The 26995-nt window shown below is 45.2% G+C and overlaps 1 protein-coding gene across 8 annotated transcripts in view; it reads left to right on the top strand.

Moving 5' to 3' along the window:
* The window catches only part of AGBL4 (AGBL carboxypeptidase 4), a 2106705-nt gene extending 2091313 nt beyond the window's left edge, over positions 1–15392 (top strand). For all 8 annotated transcript variants that reach the window (XM_068239049.1, XM_068239042.1, XM_068239046.1 and 5 more), the window contains one exon: positions 15197–15392. In XM_068239049.1, the coding sequence (XP_068095150.1) occupies positions 15197–15293 (97 nt within the window). In that variant the 3' untranslated portion in view covers positions 15294–15392. The remainder of the gene's footprint in view (positions 1–15196) is intronic.
* Positions 15393–26995: the final 11603 nt, after the last annotated feature.

The following is a 26995-nucleotide window of genomic DNA, read 5'->3' as shown; positions in this document are numbered from 1 at the left end:
GGGCATTGTTGTGTGCGGCAGACATGATGCATAATTAGAATATAGTGTTGTGCGCGGCTTTGTAATTAAACCGGGGGGACTGCACACCTTGTTGTGTTTCCCTTCATTAATGCTCATTTAAAGCAGTTTCAGTTAAAAGTGAAGGGTCCAGGAGGCGCGTGAATAATTAGATCCAGCGAGAAGGGTCACTTTTCAGTGGCGCGGTAGGGTGTAAGGCATAAAGAACGCAGCAGGGACAACCAAAGCAGGCTGTAATCCTTTCATAATGCAGCTGGATAAGTAGATTTCAGGGTCCATATGGGGAAAATTGGGCCAATTTATAGAGTACTTACATGCAAAGAGCAGCGAAAGAAATGGCCGCAGTATCGTATGACAGGCAGCCGCTAAAAGCAGAGCTGCCAGCACAAAACCACCATAAAGATCAAGTAAACGGGGAGAACTGATTACTATTACAGCAGTGTAAAATGATATCTATGTAAAGGTTTTCTATAGAGATGTTATAGATTAAAGAGAAACTCCGACCACGAATTGAACTTCATCCCAATCAGTAGCTGATACCCCCTTTTACATGAGAAATCTATTCCTTTTCACAAACAGACCATCAGGGGGTGCTGTATGACTGATATTGTGGTGAAACCCCTCCCACAAGAAACTGTGAGGACTGTGGTAATCCTGGCAGTTTCCTGTCTGTGAACCTTGTTGCATTGTGGGAAATAGCTGTTTACAGCTGTTTCCAACTGCCAAAAAAGCATGCAGCAGCTACATCACCTGCCAACAGTAAAAATGTCACCATGTAATAAATGTCAGAATGTAAATCAGGGATTTAAAAGATTTTACAATGGGCAAACACTAAATCATTTATACATAAATATTGTAAAAATGAAGCGTTTTTTTAATACATTATTTTCACTGGAGTTCCTCTTTAAGGCCCGGTTCACACTGGTGGCAATTAGTGGCAAACGGATCTGTAAAAACGGATCTGATTACCAGTCGATCTGATCCGTTTTCACCCCGTTTGCCATTAAGCTGCTTCCGTTCCGTTTCCCCACAACTGCCCCACCCCCATTACCAAAGTGTATTTTGTTGGCTAGAACGGTCTGTTTCTTCACTAGTGTACTTCACTAGCCCACAATGCGGCTTCAGCTTCAGTTTCCGTTCCGCTGGGCTCAGAGGTCCAGAAAAATTGCAGCAGCACCAAATTTGTGGTCCATTCAATGGATCGCGCGGAACGGATCCATTCTAACATACCGATGTGGACGGATCCATAGGTTAACATTGGATCAGTTCTCATCCGTTAGGATTCGCTCTGTTAGGATCTGTGAACTGACCTTTTTTAACGGTGATTTGAACCAGTCCTAACTATAACCATGGATTTAACTTCATACCAATCAGTAACTAATACCCCCTTTTCCCATGAGCAATCTTTACATTTTTTGTGAAAAGATCAGGTCTGTGTGGCTGATATTGTAGTGAAGCCCCTCCCACAGTGTGATGTCAGGACCTAGGTCCTGACAGTTTGCTATCTGTGAACCTTGTTGCATTGTGGGAAATAGCAGCTGTTTTCAACTCAACTGCCAAGCAACCAGTATATCCTTCTGTGCATATGTATATCTATAAAAAAAACACCTTTTAGCTTATTGCATTGTTAGGGGGTGTGGTTCTAGATAATGGCAGTTGGTGCTGTCTGTGTTTTTTTTGTCCATGTCTGCCAACAGTAAAGATGATTATGTGCAGGCTGGTTGTAGCTCAAACAATATGAACAAATTGCTTGGCGAATATCAATCATTTCTTGTTCTCTTCTATTTTTAAACTTTTCGCTACAGTTCCTCTTTAATTCTTCCTTGTAAGAATGAATGTGATGAGATGTCGAGATTTGAGATTGTTTGTAAGAGGTTAGAATCACTTTGCTGAAAACACAATCAAAATTGTTCCGAAGATGAAATGATGAGCATGATTGGGGGGGGCCTGTTGTTTGTAAAGGCTTCATAGGCTCAGGCCTAGGGCAGCTGCTGCGCTGGAGGGCAGCCGGATGTGGAAGACTGGTTGCTGCATGAAGAAGAGGAGTTGGAAAAATAAAAGAAAGGCAGCATGTCACCTATGCTAGCTGGCTTGAAGGCTAGGAGCCATGCTGCTTGACTGACAGCAATGTTATGCATGGTTACTGGTGGGGCGTGCTATGCTGTGTGGGGCAGGAGCGTGCATACCGTCTCTCTGAACGTAGCACACGCCGCGCCTCCACACACACGCCTCAGTCAATCACACACACACATACTGCGGACAGCTTGGAAATTATTATATCACTGAGCACTTTTTTGCCCTTTTATAACCCTGATAAAGCCCCACAATTCGGGCGAAACATGTAGACTCAATTTTGGTTGTTTAGGTTTTTCTTTATTCATGTTCCATATAGTTAATGCAGTAGGACCTGAGTTTGATATCTAGGCAATACTAGGGCTATAGTGCATTTAGTTAAAGGGATACTGTAGGGGGGTCGGGGGAAAATAAGTTGAAGTTACCCGGGGCTTCTAATGGTCTCCCGCAGACATCCTGTGCCCGTGCAGCCACTCACCGATGCTCCGGCCCCGCCTCCAGTTCACTTCTGGAATTTCTAACTTTAAAGTCAGAAAACCACTGCGCCTGCATTGCCGTGTCCTCGCTCCCGCTGATGTCACCAGGAGTGTATTGCACAAGTCCAGTATGGTCTTTGGTCTGCGCAGTATGCTCCTGGTGCCATCAGCGGGAGTGAGGACACGGCAATGCAGGCGCAGTGGTTTTCTGACTTTAAAGTCAGAAATTCCAGAAGTGAACTGGAGGCGGGGCGGAGCATCGGTGAGTGGCTGCGCGGGCACAGGATGTCTGCGGGGGACCATTAGAAGCCCCGGGTAACTTCAACTCATTTTCCCCCGACCCCCCTACAGTATCCCTTTAAGATGTATATGTATCGAGTGTGAAATTCATATTTATATTTTATCTTTTACTAATGAGTTACATTTGAAAATATGATACTTTATAGTGAGGGTCATCTCCCCTAAAGGTTTTTTTTATATACAATTTTCTGTTTTCTAAAAAAATGGCACCCACTAGGGAAGGAACTCTGGCCGAGGATGCAGTAATGAGAAGAATTGAAAATGGCAGCATAAGGATGGTTCACACAAGCGGCTGGCATGACGGCTGGCGGTGGCTCGATTAGCAGATGCTAAATGTTTTTCTGTTACCGGGGAGGAAAGCGTTCAGCATCAGTTCTCATTGTTCCGTCATCGCCAGGCCCGGTTTTACATCACAGGAGCCTATAGGCACAGATGTCCTGGCACCCTAGACTATGTCCTACACGAACCTACAAACACCCACCAAACCGCACCACAGGTGTGCTGACTGTCTGGCTGTTACTTCTCCCTTACCCATCATAGGTAGCTACAGTTGCCCCTTAGTATTAGGTAGCTCATATTCACTCCACTCAAGACTCTGCATGGGGAAGGAGAGAGGGAGGGAGGCACTCAAGGAGCAGAGCGAGCCACCTCTCCATTATCAGGCGCCTGTAGGCATGTGCCTACAGTGCCTTATGGTAAATTCGGCCCAGGTCATCGCGTTGTGTTTTGAGCCCCTACGGGGACACGAAAACGCACAACGCAGCCTTATTAGATGCTACATGTAACACGCAAGACAAGACAAAGGGATCTACAACTCGGTTTACACGAATGGCGACAACTGCTGTCACCGTTGTTTAAAAAACACTTCCATACATTTGAATGGAACGACAGTGGATACCTTTTAACCACTTGAGGACCGCAGTGTTAAACCCCCCTAGTGACCAGGCCAGTTTTAGTAAAATAGGCCACTGCAGCTTTAAGGCCAAGCTGCAGGGCCGTACAACACAGCACACAAGTTCTTCCCCCCCCCCCCTTCTCTCCCCACCAACAGAGCTCTCTGTTGGTGGGGTCTGATCGCTCCACCAGATGTTTGTTTATTTTTTTAATAAATATTTATTTCTTTATTTTTTATAATAAATATTGTTTTTTTTTATTATCTCCCCTCCCTCTCTCCCTGTAGCCGACCAATCATGGCGATCGGCTGTCATAGGCTTCTGCCTATGAGAGCCAATCGCTCTTTTGTCCCCCAGGGGGACAGCCATGTCACACGGCAGTCTCCAGTATAGCGCTGCTGCTGATCGCAGCACTGTACTGCCCTAATAGACGGCGTTTTCGCCATCTAAGTCTCCCGAGCAGGAGATGCGCGCGCAGCGTGCACTGATCTCCTGCTAGCCCCATAGATGGCCGTTCACGCCAATGGAGGTGGAGCGGTCCTGGGGCTGCCGCACTGCTCACGCCAATTGGCGTGGAGCAGTCGGCAAGTAGTTAAACGTTTTCATTGGCTCATGAAAATGTCGCATTTACCACCCGTGTGAACCAACCCTAACAAAATCTGGTTGCCCAATCCCAGCCTCATGAAAGGAAATAACAGCCACCATGAATACCACCTTTTGAGAAAGCAACATGAGATACATTTCTTTGTGGTGGATCAAGGATAGAAGAGGCAAGCTGGCATAACCTTTATACAGGCATGTAATGCCACATTGGCATAGAGGTAATAACATGGGAGATTGATTTTAATACAATACAATACAATAACATTTCTATAGCGCTTTTCTCCCATAGGACTCAAAGCGCTTAGGCTCTCTCAGATTCAGTAATTAGTAGGATGAAGTATTCACACAACAAAAGTTTATATTTCTGCAAATGCCAGACTGAACAGGTGGGTTTTCAGTCTGGATTTAAACACGTCCAGGGATGGGGCTGTCCTGATCTGTTGAGGTAAGGAGTTCCAAAATGTAGGGGCAGCATGACAGAAGGCTCTGGGACCAAAAGTTTCCAAGTGGACTCTGGGTATGACTAGATTATTAGAACCTGTGGATCTGAGAATGCGGGGATTGCTACGCAGCTGTAACATATCTTTCATGTATCCAGGGCCTAGATTATTCAGGGATTTAAATGTCAGTAGGCCGATCTTGAATAGGACCCTCCATTCTATAGGTAGCCAGTGAAGGGAATTCAGGACTGGCGTTATGTGGCAGTGACGGGGTTGGTTGGTTAGCAGTCTGGCAGCAGTATTCTGTATCAGCTGTAGGCGGTACAAGGCCTTTTTTGGAAGGCCAGTGTAGAGAGCATTGCAGTAGTCCAGTCGGGATGTGATGAAGGCGTGGACTAAGGTTGGCAGATCTTCTGGGGGTATGAGGTGCTTGATTTTTGAAATGTTCTTTAGGTGAAAATAGGATGATTTCACCACAGCAGAGATTTGAGTTCTGAAGTTTAAATCCCCATCAATTAGAACTCCCAGGCTACGCACATGATCAGAGCTGCGTAGATCCGTGCCTCCTATTCCCAGTGGTGAAGACTGCAAGTTAAGTTGTTTTGTTATCATGCTCTGCCCTCCAATCAGAAGGACTTCAGTTTTGTCTGCATTTAGTTTCAGCCAGTTGTCATTCATCCATTGCTGTAGTTCACGTAAGCAGGCGTTTATAGTTAGAGTTGGGTCTGTCACACCAGGCTTGAAGGAAAGATATAGTTGGGTGTCGTCTGCATAGCAGTGGTATGTCAGGCCATGTTTTTGGATTAGTTTTCCCAACGGTAGCATGTAAATCGTGAAAAGCAGGGGGGAGAGGATTGAGCCCTGGGGCACCCCATACTTAAGTGTTACAGGGGTGGACAGGAAGGGCCCCATAGACACTTTGTGGGTTCTGCCACTCAAGAAGGTTTGGAACCACTGAAGTACTATGCCATCAATGCCGCAGTATTCCTGTAGCCTGTTTATCAAGATGTCATGGTCAACTGTGTCAAAGGCTGCAGAAAGGTCTAGCAGTATGAGGATCGAGCACTCTCCTCTGTCTCTTGCCATGAGCAGGTGGTTGCATATTTGGATGAGGGCAGTTTCAGTGCTGTGGTGTTTCCTGAAGCCAGACTGGAATGGGTCATAACTGTTATTTTGTAGGATTCTGGCTTCTAGCTGGAGGTATACAGCTTTTTCAATTAGCTTTCCCAGAAAGGGGAGGTTAGAGACAGGTCTGTAGCTGGTCATTGCATCTGGGTCCAGGGAGGGTTTTTTGAGGAGAGGCCTGATGATTGCTTCCTTCAGTAAAGCAGGAAATATCCCTGATTGTAATGAACAGTTAACAATTTTGAGGAATACCGGTACGAACAGGTCGGGACAGTTCAACATGAACTGTGTTGGGCCAGGATCCAGGTCACAGGTAGTTAGGCGGACGTAAAGGAGGATGCTTGATGTGACTTCTTCATCAATTTCTTTGAAGTTTGACCAAGGTGTTACGTTGTCTCTGCTAATGGTCTTCGGCACTATATTAGGCTCAGATGCTGTAAGTTGGATGGCGGACCTTATAGCGGAGACTTTGTCTGTGAAGAAATGGGCAAATTGGTCACAGAGGTCCTTTGAAGACTCGATATTAAGTTTTTGACATGCTGGGTTGCAGAGTTTTTCCACTGTGCGGAACAGTTGGGCTGGTTTGTTAACTGCATTTGCAATCTCTTGTGATAGAAAGGATGATTTTTTTCCCATGATTACCTTTTGGTAGCTCTTCAAGTGGAAGATTAAGGCATGTTTGTCTTCTGGGGACTGAGATTTGCGCCACAGCCTCTCAAGTTTTCGGCCTTGTCTTTTCAGCTCTTTTATAGCGTTATCAAACCACTGTGCATGATGGTGTGGAGTAAGATATTTGGTGCGCAGAGGAGCAATGGTCTCAAAGGTGGAGGACACACATTTGTTGTATTTAAACACCAGAGTATCAGGGTCCAAGCTGGAGTCAGTCAATTCATCAAAGCTAAGGTTATCTCGGATATGTTGAGGTGTTAGCCCTTTTAAGCGGCGATATTTTATTTGATTCTTGACCTGGTGTTTGACGGCTGGTATTGAGAGGGAGAAGTGGATAGTGTGATGGTCTGACCAGGCAACAGGATTAATTTCCACATTGGCTATTGACAGCCCAGTATGGAATATAAGGTCCAGAGTGTGACCTTTCCTGTGAGTAGCAGAGCTGATTGATTGGAGGAAGCCCAGTTCATGTAAGGCACGAGGTAGCTCTTTTCCAAATTGTGAGGAGGAGTCGTCCACCCATGTATTGAAATCTCCAAGAACAATCCATCTGGGGTGTTCCAGTGTTAGGTTGCATAGGAGGTCTACAAGTTCCTCAAGGAAGTCTGAGTATTTTTCTGGTGGGCGGTAGATCAGCAATATGTTAATGTTTTCCTCAGCTGAAAGTTGCACCCCCAAGCATTCAAACGAGTTGGTAGGACCTACAGTAAGTAGTCTGATTTTCAAAGCTGATCTAAAGCAAAGTGCAACCCCTCCTCCCCTGCGTTCTTTCCTGTTGCAGTATATAACGGAGTAGTTTGTTGGCACAGCTGCCTCCAGGGTGGGGCCAACAGGTTCAGAAAGCCAGGTTTCAGTCAGGCAGGCCAGATCAGAAGACTCTATTAGATCATGTATGATTGCTGTTTTGTTGTTTATTGATCTGATGTTGCAGAGGACAGCCTTGATGGGGCTACCCTGGGAGCTGAGGTCTGAGATTGAGGATTCCAGGAGGGAACAGTCTCCAGATGTGTGGCTGTCATCTCTGCTGGATTGTGCTGGAGCTATTAGGGTTGTTGGCTGGGTGTACTCTGTAGATTTTGTCACAAAGTTATTTTGGTTCTGCAGTGAATAACATCTTTTCCCACGTCCCCTGGATCCTCTCTTTGTCTTTCTGTAGATTCCAACAGACTTAAGTAGAATTATTGTTGATATGTCAATTGGATATATATTTCTTGGTTGGTATACAGCTAGAAGTGTCTGTGCTGAATATTGATGTTTACACATTAGGATGGACAAGAGACAGCTCAGGGCTCCTGCTAAGAAAGGCCCTATTTAAAGTCAAGGTGTGAACTTTCACGGCTGTGGCTGGTATCCTGCAGAGATCAAAGGGCCTGTATAGACTGAATTGTCCTTACACAGAGATGTATGGATGGACAGCATGGATTTGAAAACACAGTCCTTTGTTTAGGAGTTTAAAGATATAATATATAATATATGTAGAAAAATATAGTCTGTTGAGCATAGATGCTGTAGATAATCGATGAAAGTTACTCACAGGATGGGAGAGGGCGGGCACAAAGAGGCAGAAAGTCTTTAAGGTCTCAGGTCAATTCCAAGGAAGGTGTGCAGTGTCCAGCAGTGTGTGATACCAAGGAAGATCCAATCCAGCTTAAATCTTTGCCATCCCAAGTAATCCAGGTGTTCTGAAAGGTTATAGGTGTTGCTGGAGAAGTGATACATTAGAATCCACTGAAATTTCAGTCCAGTCTTTCCATTAAGAGGTTTAAAGTAGCAGAAATGAGATGTAATGTCTGGAGCAGCCTTAGAGAGCAGCAGCACCAGTCTGGGCGCGCTCAATTTTACTATGATTATGGTAGGATTAGAGTGTGAGCTCCTCTGAGGACAGTCAGTGACATGACTATATATTCTGTAAACTGCTGCAGAAGATGTCAGTGCTATATACGGTAAATACATAATAATAATATGGTAGGAGATTAGACTATGACTATGGTAGGGATTACATTGTGAGCTCCTCTGAGGACAGTCAGTGACATGACCATGCACTGTGTAAAGTGCTGCAGAAGATGTCAGTGCTATATAAATACATAATAATAATATGCTAGGACATTAGACTATGACTATGGTAGGATTAGATGGTGAGCTCCTCTGAGGACAGTCAGTGACATGACTATGTACTCTGTAAAGTGCTGCAGAAGATGCCAGTGCTATACAAATACACCATGAAAAATATGGTAGGACATTAGGCCATGGAAATGGCAGACTTAGATTTTAAACTCTTCTGAGGATAGCCAGTGACATGACTATGTACTCTGTACAGTGCTGCAGATGTTAGCTATACAGTAGCAAGAAAAAGTATGTGAACCCCTTGGAATTATATGGATTTCTGCACAAATTGTTCATAAAATGTGATCTTATTTTCATCTCACAACAATAGACAATCACAGTCTGCTTAAACTAATACCTCACAAACAATAAAAGGTTTCCATGTTTTTATTAAACACACCGTGTAAACATTCACCCCTAGACTAATGACATCTCCAAGAGCTAATTGGAGTGAGGTGTCAGCCAGCTGGAGTCCAATCATTGAGATGAGATTGGAGGTGTTGGTTACAGCTGCTCTGCCCTATAAAAAACACACACCAGTTTTGGGTTTGCTTTTCCCAAGAATCATTGCCTGATGTGAATGATGCCTTGCACAAAAGAGCTCTCAGAAGACCTACAATTAAGAAATGTTGAGCTGGAAATGGTTGTAAAAGTATCTCCAAAAGCCTTGCAGTTCATCAGTAAATGGTAAGACAAATAAGCTCAGCACTGCTGCTACTCTCCCTAGGAGTGGCCGTCCTGTAAAGATGACTGCAAGAGCACAGCGCAGAATGAGGTGAAGAAGAATTCTAGAGTGCCAGCTAAAGACTTACAAACATCTCTGGCATACGCTATCATCCATGGTAGCGAATCTACGATATGTAAAACACTAAATAAGAATGAAGTTCATGGGAGGATACCACAGAGGAAGCCACTGCTGTCCAAAAAAAAAAAAAACAAAACATTGCTGCACGTTTCAAGTTTGCAAAAGAGCACCTGGATGTTCCACAAAAGTACTGGCAAAATATTCTGTGTACAGATGAAACCAAAGTTGAGTTGTTTGGAAGAATCACACACAACACTATGGGCTCGATTCACAAAGCGGTGATAACCCAGTTAAAGACTTTAGGCGTGATAACCATTTTTATCATGCCTAAACTCAGTTTAGGCATGATAAGTTTAGGCATGATAAGTTTAGGCATGATAAGTTTAGATAAGTTTAGATCGCGCGCAAAGTCCCGCACGCAAAGCAGCGCCATTAAACTCTATGCAAAGTGCACCAGACTTTGCTAGCGCAAAACTTTTGATCAGCTGTGCACTGCGGTGCTAACCCAGTTGGTGCTTAAACTTATCACGCCTAAAAACTTATCACACCTAAACTTATCATGCCTAAACTTATCACACCTAAACTTATCACACCTAAACTTATCATGCCTAAACAGAGTTTAGGCGTGATAAAGGGCTTTTCACCAGCGTGCTAACTGTTAGCACCGCTTTGTGAATCAGGCCCTATGTGTGGAGAAAAATAGGCACAGCACACCAACATCAAAACCTCATCCCAACTGTGAAGTATGGTGGTGGGGGCATCATGGTTTGGGGCTGCTTTGCTGCGTCAGGCCCTGAATGGATTGCTATCATCGCATGAAAAATTAATTCCAAAGTTTATCAAGACATTTTGCAGGAGTACTTAAGGCCATCTGTCCACCAGCTGAAGCTCAGCAGAAGATGGGTGTTGCAACAGGACAACAACCCAAAGCATAGCAGTAAATCAACAACATAATGGCATAAACAGAAGAAAATTTGCCTTCTGGAATGGCCCAGTCAGAGTCCTGACCTCAACCAGATTGAGATGCTGTGGCAAGATCTCAAGAAAGCGATTTACACCGGACATCCCAAGAATATTGCTGAACTGAAACAGAATTACTCTTGACCGTTGTGCACATCTGATCTGCAACTACAGGAAACGTTTGGTTGAAGTCATTGCTGCCAAAGGTGGTTCAACCAGTTATTAAATCCAAGGGTTCACATACTTTTTCCACCTGCACTGTGAATGTTTACATGGTGTGTTCAATAAAAACATGGAAACATTTAATTATTCGTGTGGTATTAGTTTAAGCAGACTGTGATTGTCTATTGTTGTGACTTAGATGAAGATCAGATCACATTTTATGACCAATGTCATAGGCAAACGTGGGGGGGAATTACAGCTGCCTAGAATCCCCCCTCAGACCAGGGCCGGTACAGTGTCTGGAGACAGGCACAAGTTGAGACACCAGAATATCTGCAGGTGTCCTGCTGCTCACAGCACTGCCCCCTTTCTTTTCCTGCTACAGTCGTTGACTTTGGATGTAGTGTGTGCGCGGAGCATGGAGCAGCAATGTGTGTACAGAAAATGGAGCAGCAGTATGTGTACAGTGCATGGAGCAGCAGTATGTGTACAGTGCATGGAGCAGCAGTGTGTGTACAGAGCATGGAGCAGCAGTGTGTGTACAGAGCATGGAGGAGCAGTGTGTACAGAGCATGGAGCATTAGCATGTGTACAGAGCATGGACCAGCAGCATGTGTACAGAACATGGAGCAGCAGTGTGCGTACAGAGCATGGAGGAGCAGTGTGTGTACAGAGCATGGAGGAGCAGTGTGTGTACAGAGCATGGAGCACCAGCATGTGTACAGAGCATGGAGCAGCAGCGATTGTACGGAGCATGGGGCAGCATTGTGTGTACAGAGCATGGAGCAGCAGTGTGTGTACAGAGCGTGAAGCAGCAGTGTGTGTACAGAGCATAGAGCAGCAGTGTGTGTACAGAGCATAGAGCAGCAGTGTTTGTACTGAGCTTTGAGCAGCAGTGTGTGTACAGAGCATGGAGCAGCTTTGTGTGTATAGAGCATAGAGCAGCAGTGTGTGTACAGAGCGTGAAGCAGCAGTATGTGTATAGAGCATGGAGCAGCAGTGTATGTACAGAGCTTGGAGCAGCAGCGATTGTACGGAGCATGGGGCAGCATTGTGTGTACAGAGCATGGAGCTGCAGTGTGTGTACAGAGCATGGAGCAGCAGTGTGTGTACAGAGCATGGAGCAGCAGTGTGTGTACAGAGCATAGAGCAGCAGTGTGTGTACAGAGCATGGAGCACCAGCATGTGTACAGAGCATGGAGCAGCTGCGATTGTACGGAGCATGGGGCAGCATTGTGTGTACAGAGCATGGAGCAGCTGCGATTGTACGGAGCATGGGGCAGCATTGTGTGTACAGAGCATGGAGCAGCAGTGTGTGTACAGAGCGTGAAGCAGCAGTATGTGTACAGAGCATGGAGCAGCAGTGTATGTACAGAGCTTGGAGCAGCTCTGGGGAACTTAACAGAGTCAGGTATGAGCAGAGCCCTGTGCTGTGTGAATGCTTCACTTTCCCCTTCATTCGCAATGTCAGCTGTCCTCATTATTATCTGTATCCAAACTGCTCCTGGTCGGTCCTGTTGTTGATCAGGAGCAGATCAGACATGTTGGAAATAATCGTCAGATCCCATTGTCGGTGGGACGGGAAATTGCTTTATGTGTACCCAGCATGATGCCCTACCATATTATTATACTGTATTGTGCGTGGCTGAGGGAGACCTTTCAGGAACCACTCCCTCCCCCCCCCCCCCTTAAATTCCTGGGTTTGCCCCTGAATTTGTGCAGAAATCCATATAATCCCATAGGGTTCACATACTTTTTCTTGCTACTGTATACTGTAAAGACATAATCATAATAATAAACACCAATATACACCAAAGGAAAATTATCTTTATAACACAATAGCACCTGACATGTGCACTGATCGTGGCATTTGAGGACATGTTTTCTACAAAGTGATTGAAAAAACAAAACAGTTTGAGAATCTTATTTTTTCATCTCTGGAAATGTTCGCTCAGAATGTGAACTTTGATGGTTTTGTTTTTTTCCCCCTCGCAGACATAAAATGCCATTAAAACAGAAATCATTATGGATTAAAGGCTAATTACATAGGTGTCCGTATGTCACCCCACGTCACTTTTTGAAATAATTACAGGGTGTCATCTCCCACCTACACTCGCCCCGTTCCGTGTTGACGGAGCCCTCGATGTGTTTGCCATCCGCACGTCTCGTTCCGTCCTGACACAAACCATAGGTTCGGTGAAACGCGTCCATTACAGAATCCATAGCGACCGCGCGTCTCGGGCAGACCCCTGCCGACTGCTTACAGAAATATCATTCTGCTGCAATTACCCTGTCGAGTAGTTAGTAATCAGAATCTACAGTCACCATCGAAACAGTGTTATGTTTCCCGAAGCACCGCGGCAGTCCAAATCTTTCCCCGCAGCACGCCGCGCTCCTGAATTATCGCCAGCGGCGCGCTTTGCACATAGACACAGCACTGGCATAAATATAGGTTATAGTTTTTACAAGTCCGTTTGGTAAAATCAGAGATGATTATATTTTTGAGTAAAAAAGAACCATCACAAATAGAAACAGCGGGTCGGGAGAGATTATGTAAGGCGGGGGGAGCATTAGCATAGCTGTAGCGCCTCTGCTGACGCTACTTTCGGACAGAGACAAAAGAGCGGAATCCAGAAAGGGTTCTTGGCTGGCAGCACTTTATATTCTTCCGCTAATGTTTTTTTGTTCGCCTTTATGAATAAACTTGACATGGTGCTTTGTTTTATGTCTCCACAATCAAACAGCTCGATGCTGGCCTGTTGTGTTTAGATAGACTAATAAGAATTTTCTTATGTTTGGGTTAATTTTTTTACTTTTTTTGGCTGCGTTGTTATAGTCTTATCAGTCATAAACAGTATACAGAAAGCTAAACTTCTCTTTCTAGAAGTGTATTTAACATGCGAGAGTTGAGTGGAAAGCAACCGCCATTTTCAATAAATCGGTTAAGGAAGCACTTTATGTATTTTTTTTTAGACACACTTACTTCTGATTATTTCTCCAAATAATCGCCACCTATGGATGTTTCCTTTTAAGCAATACCAGTTGCCTGACCATCCTGCAGATCTCTGTGTTTGCAGTAGTGGCTAAATCTCACACCTGAAACAAGCATGCAGCTAATCCAGTCTGACTTCAGTCAGAGCACCTGATCTGCATGCTTGTTGAGGGACTGTGGCTAAAAGTATTAGAGACACAGGATCTGCAGGAGAGTCGCAACTGGTATTATTTTAAAAGGAAAAATCCATATCCTTCTCAGTTTAGGTTCCCTTTAACCATTTATCATATTTTTACCTTTTATCTCATTACCTTTGTTGTAGTAGCATCACACTCCTCACATATGGATTGGAGGAATTGGGTGGGAGGAGCTTCATGTTAATGCTACTGAACCAACAGTTACCTGCAATCTGCAGTTGGGGGACAAGTGGTGTAGGGAGAGGTTCACCTTGCGCAGCAGATTGTTAGGAAACCTGCATTTCCCAGTTCTGCCAGCTGGTGGCATCATTAAACACATCTCGGTATTCTCCCTTTCTCGATAATGGTTGTCCTTGCTGTTCATTACGGATGATCGATCAGGTGCAAATATTTCCGAACTCATGTAGATTTATGTAAATTTTTATGCAAATATATGCAGCTAAAAAATGGAGCAATAAGTTTAAACCTGGGTGGGACTTAATTGATCCATTTTCAAGCTGCATATATTTGCATAAACATGTTCATAAATCTGCATAAACTCGGAAATATTTGCATCTCATTGATCATCCCTACTGTTGTTCATATTGTCTACTTGAAGTTTTACTGGCTGTAACTCTGTTGGAGGGAAAGACAAAGAAAAATCGAGAGCCAAAAACAGTGCAGTATGTCAATTCAAAGCGCCTCCGGAGGCGCTTTGGCTTATACAAACCACATGAAGCTCCATTTGTTGCCTGAGGAAGCGGGACGATACCTGTGAAACGCGTTGCATTTATTTTTGGAGTGTTTTTGAATAAAGAATCTTTTTTAGTGGATACAGACTGTGGTCTCTACTTATGGGGAGGTACGTTCACCACTCATTGTAAATTGAACAGAGGTGCAAAAAGAATAAAATCAGTGTTTAAAATATTAAAAATTGCTTAGGAGGCAGTGGTGGACTTACCTCCTTCAAGCAGACACCACAAGCTGTGTATTCAACAAAGGTTTATTTATTGGTACACTGCAAGGGTTAATCACAACGCGTTTCGCAGGTTTATACCCGCTTCATCAGGCAGTAAGGGTAGGAGTACACAACAGCAGTATGTCAGAGTCACCCCTGGTGCCTAAGTCCACCACTTTCTTCTCCTTTTAAAGAGCTGTTAATCACTTTTATCCCGAACTGGCGCCTCTGTTATTTCAAGCTGATGGAGGGAAAGGTAACAGTTGGGTAGGATTAGGGTCAGGGTATCCTGATAAGTCACCAGCTCAGATTACACTGGTCACCTGGCACAATCTGTTCACAGCAGAAACTACAATACAGCTATTTTGTGCTTTTTTTTCCCCCTACCTCTGGCTTGTACATCTGGATGATCCTCTCAGAGTGTTGTCTGCTTGCTTCAACAGAGAGAAGCCCCCAGCTGCAACCAGGATAAGTCAGCACAGCGCCGGGAAAAGCTGCAAGCCTTCTACAAGAAGCAGGGAGCATGCTAAATCTACCTAGGCCCAGGATCCGCAGCTCGCCTGGACTACAGAGCAGACAAAACTTCTGTCTTTACTTTTTTTTGAAACTATATTGATTCATATTCAAAATCATGACAAATAAACAGAATATATATATATTTATGAAAGATATTCTGCTTTGTGTCACTTTTCATTTACAGTCACACCGTGTCTGTTGCTAGTAAAATGCACGGAGGAAAACCACACCGACACAGGGAGGACATACAAACTCCATGCAGACTGTGCTAAAGTGTAAACTCAGGACTACGTAGGGCAAGAGAGTGCTACCCACTACTTCACAGTGCTATCCAGGTTTATTTAATAATCCCCCTTATACCACCCAACTTTTTGAGATAAGAAAGAGGGACACTTAAGCCACACCCCTTATCACCCCCCCCCCCCCCCCCACACACACACACCCTAGTCACGCATGCCATAAAGATTTCATAAGAAGAATATGTTGTTTTATAATTCAAACCACACTGGTCCTTTCTATCCTGGCTCATTGTCCTTTCTATTAACATTTGAAAACAAAAAATACATACATTTCCAGGATGGGAATAAAGTTTAAAATCAATTAAACACATATCTCAGGAGAAAAATACATATATTAACAAAGATTTGTACATTAGTCCTGAAAGAGGGACAAATAAGGAAGGAGGAGGGACTTGGTTCCCTAATGGCCCACACTCACGGGCTACTTTTGTGGCCTGTCGCCAGCACACGTGAGCGTGTGCGTGACAGGCCGGCGACAGCTCGTCGCCAGGTCCCTCCGCGTACTCACGCGGAAGAGGGATCGGCGGTGCGACGGAAGCTGTCTCCGACTTCCTCCCCCCCCACCGATGGAAGTGCCGTGTTCTGCATAGAGGTTGCTGTCGCTAGTCCGCATACACACGCGGACTAGCGACAGTTGCGGCGAACTTGCAGCGTCAACTGTCGCCAGGCGATTGACCGTGCCAATCGCCTGGCGACAGCAGCGACGAGCGACGGTTCGGGGTGCGCGCGCCATACTCACGGGCGACCTGTCGCCGCAACACGCGCGCGCTACGTGGTTGCGGCGACAATTGTAGCCCGTGAGTATGGGCCATTAGAGACAGTTGGGAGCTATGATATCTTATTTTGGCTCACTCGTAATTCATTGGCACTCATTTTTTTTAAATCTGGGGATTTCCAGATGTATACTGTATATTAGGGGTAAAGCAAAAGCCCCTGTGCCCCCTGCCATTGCAGAAGGAGGGTTGGGGGCTAGTCCGCTCCTTTACATGATGCGGAGTGGTAATTGGCGTGTTATATATTATCTCCTTCTGGTGGCAGGACAGGTCCTCTTCCCTTCTCTCCAGTGTACAAGCGCTGTACAACCAATCACTATGCAGATTCCATCACAGTCTCATGACATGCAGGGACGGAAGCATTATTTTGATTGGCTGTACTGCACTTGTACACTGAAATGTGAAGTCCCTCTAGTGAGAGGAGGTAATGTGATCCCACATGATGGAGGGAATCGATGCCAGGAGGCCCTGCTGACAGAGATCTGCCGGGGGGCGGGGTTTGGGCAGCACAGTGCGGTTGCGCTCATTCATTTCGCTCATGCTACATTCACAAGGTCCTCTGAGGAAGCCGGTCTGTGACTACGAAATTGGTCGGGTTGCTCTCTCTTTATATGATTATTGATCGTATTCGACTGGGACATCTCAGTTCTTTAGGAAAATACTGCTTTTTTCACGACAATTAGATATCATCTGTGTACTTCTCTGTGTACTTCTCGTTTCCCAGCCTATCCATTACTAACACAGTTTATGCAATTCATTGCGTTTTTATGGTTATCTAGTGCCACCCTTACATTTTTTATGTTGTTGTAATAAAGTATTAATTTTTTTATTATATTGTGATTCTGATATGCGGTTGTCCATGACTCATACCTCAATCCAAAAGTGATTTGCTCTGTGGATTAAATCCTACAGGCTCCAAACGGCTCATTTCAGCGATTTCATTTAGTTAAAATTATTTCCTGAGCGCTCTTGCCCAGCAAACTTGTTTATTGTGCAGAAAAGGCCGTTACATAAGTTAGATTTTCATCGCCTCCCGTTGTTTACTCCTTATCCCTTTAGGCCTTGTTCTGTTCGCGTGTCCGTCCGCGTTTGCCGTTTTTTGAAGCGGTTTTTATTTCCGATTCCCTGTGATTACCTGCGCGCTGTTTTTTTGGGAACCACTTTTCTAAGCGGATTTGCCAAGTGATTGCGTTTTTTCACTTCCTGACGTTAGTCAGGAAGTGAACTTTTTAATCCGGAAAAGAATAAATAAAATGTATTTATTCTTAAAAAAGCGAACGCCATTAGCTGCACAAAGCGATTTTTTTGAGCGTTTACGTTTTTCCTATACCTTCCATTGAGACAAAATCGCCTCAAAAATAGTCCATGCAGCGCTTTTCTGAGCGGATCGGAAATGAACCGTTTAGATGTGAACTGTCTTATGGAGATTAATGGTGTAAGCGCTTTCAGGGCGTTTTAGAAAAAACGTCTGCACTTAAAATTTGCCCAAAACGCCTCTAGTGTGAACGAGTCCTCAGAGTGTAAGTGTAAGGGTAGAGCTTGTTCACCCTTTTGTGTCTTTTAACCCCTTGCAAACCCGATGGCTCTGGCCGTTTTAGGACCGGAGCCAGCAGTGCCCTTTTAAGAGCAGTGATAACTGTCATTGGCTCACAGCAATCACGGGGTGACCGCTGTGAGCCAATGACAGTAATCACTGCAGAGCTTCCGTGTATATGACCAATATATATGGAAGCTCTGCAGTCAGAGTGACAGCAGAGTGACGTGGATAGCGAGAGCGAGTAGCGTGCCTGGTGGGGATGATTGATATCTATGCCCTGACAGGAATAACAAAACATAAGCTATATTTCAATCATCAAGGTCAGCTGGAGGTTAAAGGGTCTGATTCATAAGCAGCGCAGCTTAACCACTTCAGGACCATAGGCTTACACTCCCCCCAGTGACCGGGCTATTTTTTACAATTTAGGGCTCTGCAGCTTTAAAAGCTTGCTGCAGAGCCATACAACGCAGCACACAAATCCCCCCCCCCCCTCTTCTGCCCACTAACAGAACTTTCTGTTAATGGGCTCTGATAGCCGCTGCAATGTTTATTTATTTATTTTTAATTTATTTATACATTTCCCTATCCCCCCCACTCCCCTGCCAGCCAATGACAGCGATCGGCGGTCATAGTAGGCATCAGCCTATGAGAGACGATCGCTCTTCAGCCTCTGTAGCCAACAGCCGAGTGACACGGCTGTCCCCAGTATAGCGCTGTAGTAGATCGCAGCGCTGTATGATGTAAATAAACAGTGGTTTCACCGTCTAACAGTCTCCTAGCCGCGGTCGCATTGGCGCGCGCGATCTCCTGCAATTTCTGCCTGTGGGACTTAAGGCTATCCGGCGTTAGGGGGTACTGGGGGAGCCGCCGAGTTCATGCCTATTGGCGTGATGCGGTCGTTAAGAAGTTAATGTGAATGATCGCCCGCCTTACATGGCAGCACTCGCTGCTATGTAAGTAGTGTGTCTTCCCTTATTTACGCACTTTGCTTGCATAGCAACTCGCGTAACTGTAACTGCAGGCAGTCCTGAGAGGTATCACTGCTGCGATACTCCATTCGCCGTCGCTACTATGTTAATTTACATAGTTGTGACGCTTTAAATTAACATATTATCGTCCGCGAGTGAAGTATTGAAGTAGCAATACTTCACAGGACCACACGCAGTTAAAGTTACGCCCACTGATGCCCCTGCCCTGAAGATGAAGACCATTAGAGGTGCATTATGGGGGGGTTTAAAGCATACCTCGCAACTTTTTGAGTTGAGAGAGAGGGAGTCTTAAGCCACGCCCCTGCCACACCCCTGATCACGCCCCCGTCACACCCCTAGTCACGCATACCATAAAGATTTAAAATATGTTGTTTTATAATTCAAACCACGCTGGTCCTTTCTATCCTGGTTCAAGTCAATCAAACACATTTTTTAGTAGAGAAATATATATATTTACATAGAAAGAAGGACAAAGTCCTGAAAGAGGGACAAATGAGGAGGAAAGAGGGAAAGAGGGACAGGGCTCCCAAAGAGGGACTATGGTTTAAAGTAAGCCAGAGACGGCAGCTATCAAAGATTTTTTACTTACCCGAGGCTTGCTCTAGCCCCATAAGCTCGTCTGAGCCCCTCCCCATCCTCCCGCGGTCTGCCATTCAGCAGCAATCAGCCCCGGTAAGTGGTTCAGTCGCGGCAGTCGGGTCTTCTGTGCATGCATGGACCTCCATCTGCATGCACAGAAGAGCCCGAATGCCGCGGCTGAGCCAATTACCGAGGCTGATTGTCGCTAAAAGGAGGGCCGCGGGAGGACGGCGAGGGACTCAGACGTGCTTATGGGCCTAGAGGAAGCCCCGGGTAAGTAAAAAAATCTTTGATAGCTGCCGTCTCTGGTACAGTTTAAAGGGGTTCTGTGGCCTTTTTAAAAAACAAAAAAGTGTCACTTACCTGGTGCTTCTACCGGCCCCCTGCAGCTATCACTTCCCACGCTGTCACTGAAGCCCCCTCCTTTCCTTGCCATGAGTCACCTGCCAATTATTCATCTAACTAGACAAATGGCACTGTGGCGCAGGTCCTCGCTCCCGCTTGCGTCTCTGGGAGCTTATTGCGCAGGCGCAGTATGAAGTTTTCTTGTACTGTACCTGCGCAGTAAACTCCCAATGACGTGTGTGGGAGCGAGGACGTGCGCGGCAGCTGCAGTGCTTTTCATCTAGTTAGACGAATAATTGGCAGGTGATCCGTGGCAAGGAACGGGGGCGGCTTCAGTGACGGCGCGGGACTCGATAGCTGCAGGGGGCCGGTAGAAGCTCCAGGTAAGTGACACTTTTTGTTTTTTTAAAAGGCCACAGAACCCCTTTAAAGGGAAGGGGTTAGTGAGAGTTGTTAGAAGGTGGGTAGGAGAAAAAAAACATACAAACAAAAAAAAAACCATATTTTTTAGAAAATGCTATAAGTTTTCTTTTAGTGCTTACTTCCTTGACATCTAAAATCACAGGAGTTTTCCTTTAACAAACCTGATTCAAAAATAAACTTATGAGATAATGAATTGAACGTGTAGTACAGTGAAGAAATAGAATATTAGTAGCAAAGAAATGAGTCTCATATTGTTTTTCAGTACTGAAAGAGTTAAAAGAGCTTCTCTAAGCTATTTGACCCAACTTGGGACGGCTACAGTCCTGTTAAACAGCAGCCAAGAAACAGTGAGAGACAGCTTGAGATAAGGTTTTACTGCAGGAAAACTCAAGGGGTCATTAGCTCTGCTGTTTTATAGTTTAAAGCGGTATAAAACCCTGACATAATAGTCAATAAAAACATGTTTTCCTTCTTTTTATATGTCATACGGTTATACTGTATATTTGCATTTGTGCATATGTATTATTATTCATTTAGAAATTACACGTTCCCAAAAGTACAGTTTTTTGCTTAGAGAGCTGCCTTTGCATTTTATTCATAACTGGTTTTAGTCATGTTGTATTGAAGGCAAAAATGCTTTCAGTGTCTCTCTGTATCCAGGAGCTTCTGCACAGTCAGAGAATGTGTCACATTCCTCACGTGATACAATTAAGTAAACACAAGATAACTTTATCTCCACTTCTAGTGCGTCCAGATTTCTTTGCACTGAACTTTCAAGCCCTGTGTTTAACTAATTGAATGCTGTTCTAGTAAAAAAAAATGGTGGTAGTATATAATATGCTGTAAATCATTTTTTTAGAGCAAAGAAGAAATGCTGGGTTTTATTCCGCTTTAAAATGCAGAGTGTGGTTTGTAAACTGCAAATATGACAGAATGATGCAATGTTATAAAAACAAACGCTAAATAACTGAAAATAAAAATATGAGACTCTTCTTTGTTACCAATGTTCTATTCATTATCCCTACTACACATACAATTCACTATATCATACTTTTTTTTCCGCTTTCGGATTGCTTTAAATTACTTGCAAAACCCATTATTTTTACACAGTTCCCAAGTCCTTCCTCACAAGCGCAGAGTGAAGTATTAAAGAGACACTGAAGTGAAAAAAATTATGATATAATGATTTGTACGTGTAGTGCAGATAAGCAGGGCCGGCCCGCTCATGAGGCGGGGTGAACCTTTTGCCTCAGGCGGCGCTTCTGGGGAGGCGGCACCCGCCCGTCCGTAGGTGCAGGAGGCCCGGCCGCTGAGCTGGAGGGGTAGCGGGCAGGACGGGGGTATTGGGCCTAGCGGTGGGGAGGGGGGTCGGATCCCCCCCTCCCTCGCCTGGGTCCCCCGATCTGCGCTCCCCTCCAGCTTTAAATCATTAGGAAGCAGCCGATAGTAAGAGGCACGGGTGGGGAGGACTCACCTTTTCCGCGTTCGAGCGTGCGATCCACTGACGTCACTTCCTGCAACGCCGCCCACTTACAATACAGTGGGTGGTGTTGCAGGAAGTGACATCAGTGGAGCGCACGCTGGAACGTGGAAGAGGTGAGTCCTCCCCGCCCGTGCCTCTTACTATCGGCTGCTTCCTAACGATTTAAAGCTGGAGGGGAGCGCAGATCGGGGGACCCAGGCGAGGGGGGGGGGGTCCGACCCCCCTCCCCACTGCTAGGCCCAATACCCCCGTCCTGCCCGCTACCCCTCCAGCTCAGCGGCAATTTTTTCCAAATTTGCCTCAGGCGGCAAAAAGTCTAGGGCCGGCCCTGCAGATAAGTAATAAAACATTAGGAGCAGAGACATAAGTCTACTATTGTTTCCAGTACAGGAAGAGTTAAAAAAAACCTCCAGTGTAAAAGAGCCATTGAGCTCCACAACTTTCAAAGTCGTAGAGAGCTCTGTCTTCTGAAGTTTGTTTTCTCAACTGTCAGTCATAGTATCTTCTATTTCTCTCCAGAGGACAGGTCAATAGTTCACTGGCCTGCTCTGTAAAATCATTTAGAATGCTGAGTAGTGTGTAAACTGCAAATATTAGAGAATGATGCAATGTTATAAAAAAAAAAAAAAAACCTATATAACTGAAAATAAAAATGAGAATATTTTCTTTGCTACCAATGTTCTAGTAATTATCCGTACTACACATACAATTAATTATATCATAATTTTTTTTTCGCTTCAGGGTCTCTTTAAAAGAAGTGTTCCATATATAGCTGTAGAAATATTTTCACGTAAGTGGGAACGTATATTAATGCCTGCCGTTTGTTATGAAGCACCTAATTGCACCAGTTTCCCCTCCAGCATGCACAGAGGTTCGCTCATCCAGCGTGAAGATCAATCTGCGACCTGATAACTAATTAAAATAATCTAATTGAATTCTCGGCTATTTCTCCGATGAGGAATACTGTGGCGTAATTACAATAGGATGTAACATATGACACAAGTCCCCGAGAAGCTTCCATACTTGATGATCTCAGGAATTCTTACTGTTGGTTCTGGAGCCGCAGGGGTGGGGGTGGGAGGAAAAGAAAAAAAACGAACGCTAATTTACGTTCCCTGACAGCCCGCGTGCGTCGGCGCTCCCGCGAGAGCGTTTAATTGCTCTGTAAACTTGAGACATGAGTATTTCTCAACATCAAGAGTCAAGTTGGCGTTTGCCTATGTGTAAAAAGTGCTGTTGACATGTTTATTTAATAGATATGGAAACCACCAAGGAGTTGAATGTCGATTTCTTACATATAAATTAACTCGCAACACCAAGTCTTACAACGCAATTCGCAAAGAAGAAAAAAAAAATTACATTTAAAAAAAAAATGCGGGCCGTCGTGACTTGATCAGCTCGTATCAACTTAATTAGACGATCTCGCATAAATTAATTTACATTTCAATTAATGTCCTCGGCAACCAAACTCCCTTTTTTAATAGGGTAATTGGATGCGTGGGAACATGTACACAAATACAGTGTTTGCCTTCTTGGGGAGAAGAAAAAAATCATATTTTCTCAAGGTTTTTTTCTTTTTCCCTTTCAGATTTTGCCATAAATTATCTAGGTAATCATTGTTCGTTTGGGCAGGTCTTTGCTCCCTTCTGGGTCTAATTATAAAGACTTAGTACCTCATTAAACAAAATGGTTTTGGAGTCACAGAAAAACATTACTCGAGTTGAGAGTCATTAGTTTTTACAAAGGAGGGAATTCTGGGGAATTGGGCGCATTAAGCGGCGTGGAGGGGAACCTTCGACAGCTTGTTTCTAGATGTTCCTTAATGGAAAATAAGTGCCAGTCGATACCTTCTGGAACGCAACATATTTGGCAATACAGGCCAATGTTTGCTGCAATTAAACAGCGACTCTTAAAGGACCACTAAGGTGAAAATAACAATGTTCTGATGCTGTGTAATTTGCGTTATAGCAGCATTATACCTTAATATCAGGATTGGCTTTATTCGCAAAGTATGACAGACAGGCACCTAGAATTATTTTTGGTACACGCATGGCAATGGCAGAAGTACAATTTGACAGACATAGATTAGCAGATATACACAAGATTCATAACAAGATTCTATACATTAAAACAAGACATACAGGTAGTACAGATATGGGGAATAGGGGTCTAGTTCGGTTTCAAGTTCAGGAGAAGGAAGGCTTGGAAAAAGAAGGCGTTCCTGTACATTTCGGTGGGGATAGATCTATATAGCAGTGGCTTGATGGGAGAAGGTAGAAGTAGCAACTGCCGGGGTGGGAGGGATCATACGTTATCCTGTTGGCCCTGGTCCTCAGTCTAGAGTTGGGGAGAAGGTCCAGTGGTGGCAGGGGTGATCCTCTTCATAGTGTTGATGACCCTTTGAAGTTTGTACCTGTTCCTTACGGATGCCCCTGTGTACCAGACGATGATGGAAGAGCAGAGGATTGATTTTGTGTAAAGGTAGCCGGATTCCTTCTCTCTCACCTCTCCAGGTTCCCAGCTGCATCTTCAGCTTCCTCCTCTCAGCGCCATGAAGTGTCCGGTCCTAATGGCTCCAGCAAGCATCTCTCATCATGTGACTTCCATCAACGTGCCAACGGGTCACATGATGGAGAGAGGCAGGCTGCAGCTATAGAGAACAGACACTAAGCGGCCCTGAGGAGAGGAACCTGGAAATAGGGCCGGGATTATGGAGAGGTGAGACGATTTCCTCTGCTCATTACAGTGGCTGAGGGAGGAGGCATTTAGTGGGGCACAGCAATTGCCAGGGTAGGCAGATTATGCTGCACCCTCATGGCTCTTGTGCAGAGGCTGGTGCCTCTTGAGCCTCTGCCTCGGCCCGGCTTGTCTATGGACATGAGTACGTACGGAAGAAACCTACTTTGCTGGAACGGTGAGCTGTAGGAAGATCTGAGGTAAATCATACCTCCCAACTGTCCCTCTTTTGGAGGGACAGTTCCTTTTTAAGAACCCAATCTCCCTGTCCCTCTTTTTTCCTCATTTGTCCCTCTTTCTGGAATGATGTCCAGATCTATTTAAATATATGTATTTTCTACTGAAAAATGTGTTTAATTGACTCTAAACTTTATTCCAATAATTTAAATTGATATATTTCTTATGGTCTGAATTATAAAACAACATATTTTTCTCATGAAATGCTTATGGTATGCAGGGCCGGCCTTTGACCTGAGTGACCGCAGCGATCACTCAGAGCGCCGGGCCGCCGGCTTCCAGGGGGCGCTCCTGTCCTGCTGCCCTGGCCGCATATGTTATTTTGTGCTGTGGGCAGCTACGAGCTCCGGCTGGGTCCATTGCGTTTCGCCCCGCCCCCTGGTGCCGTTGGGGGTGAAGACTAGCCACTGCTGCGGCGCTGCCTCATGGAGTCAGTGCGAGACTCCGCCCGGCCCCGCGATAGGATGGATGGAGCGCTGAAGCGCGCAGCACGTGTGCCAGCCACCCTTCCCTGCCCTGTGTGACTGAGAGAGTGACACGAGTCCTGGGCATCGTGCTCTCAGAATCCATCCCAGCTGGCACTGAGAAGAGAAGACTGAACAAGTGACCAGCAGCAAGTAAGGCCCCCCATCCCCCAACCTACCTACACTGAGGGGGATACAATCTGCTGCCTGCCTGAATACATTACAGGGGATCTGCACCTAGTAGCCTAAGCCTATACACTAAGGGGGGGATCTGTCTATGTATACACTAAAGGGGGGATCTGCCTATGTATACACTAAGGGGGGGATCTGCCTATGTATACACTAAGGGGGGGATCTGCCTATGTATACACTAAGGGGGGGGGGGATCTGCCTATATATACACTAAGGGGGGGATCTGCCTATGTATACACTAAGGGGGGGATCTGCCTATGTATACACTAAAGGGGGGATCTGCCTATGTATACACTAAGGGGGGATCTGCCTATGTATACACTAAGGGGGGGATCTGCCTATGTATACACTAAGGGGGGATCTGCCTATGTATACACTAAGGGGGGATCTGCCTATGTATACACTAAGGGGGGATCTGCCTATGTATACACTAAGGGGGGGATCTGCCTATGTATACACTAAGGGGGGGATCTGCCTATATATACACTAAGGGGGGGATCTGCCTATGTATACACTAAGGGGGGGATCTGCCTATGTATACACTAAGGGGGGATCTGCCTATATATACACTAAGGGGGGGATCTGCCTATGTATACACTAAGGGGGGGATCTGCCTATGTATACACTAAGGGGGGGATCTGCCTATGTATACACTAAGAGGGGATCTGCCTATATATACACTAAAGGGGGGATCTGCCTATGTATACACTAAGGGGGGATCTGCCTATGTATACACTAAGGGGGGGATCTGCCTATGTATACACTAAGGGGGGGATCTGCCTATGTATACACTAAGGGGGGGATCTGCCTATGTATACACTAAGGGGGGATCTGCCTATATATACACTAAAGGGGGGATCTGCCTATATATACACTAAAGGGGGGATCTGCCTACACGACTAGTAGCCTATATACAATAAGGGGGGGATCTGCCTATGTATACACTAAGGGGGGGATCTGCCTATGTATACACTAAGGGGGGATCTGCCTATGTATACACTAAGGGGGGGATCTGCCTATGTATACACTAAGGGGGGGATCTGCCTATGTATACACTAAGGGGGGGATCTGCCTATGTATACACTAAGGGGGGATCTGCCTATATATACACTAAAGGGGGGATCTGCCTATATATACACTAAAGGGGGGATCTGCCTACACGACTAGTAGCCTATATACAATAAGGGGGGGATCTGCCTATAATAGGCAGATCCCCCTTAGTGTATATAGGCTACTAGTCTTGTATATGTAGGCAGATCCCCCCTTTAGTGTATATATAGGCAGACCCCCCCCCCCCCCCTTAGTGTATGTATAATATATACACAAAGGGGGGATCTGCCTATATAAACACTAAAGGGGGGATCTGCCTACAATACTAGCAGCCTATATACACTAAGGGGGGGAATCTGCCTATTATAGGCAGGTCCCCCACCTTAGTGTACTGTATATAGGCTGCTAGTCTTGTATATGTAGGCAGATCCCACTTTAGTATATATATAGGCAGACCCCCCCCCCCCCTCCTTAGTGTATATAGGCTACTAGTCTTGTATATGTAGGCAGATCCCCCCTTTAGTATATACATAGGCAGACCCCCCCCCCCCCTCCTTAGTGAATATAGGCTACTAGTCTTGTATATTGTATATGTAGGAAGACCCCCCCCCCCTTTAGT

This window comes from Hyperolius riggenbachi, chromosome 6 (assembly GCF_040937935.1).
Source record: "Hyperolius riggenbachi isolate aHypRig1 chromosome 6, aHypRig1.pri, whole genome shotgun sequence".
Taxonomy (NCBI): domain Eukaryota; kingdom Metazoa; phylum Chordata; class Amphibia; order Anura; family Hyperoliidae; genus Hyperolius; species Hyperolius riggenbachi.
This window is presented reverse-complemented; position numbering and strand designations above follow the sequence as displayed.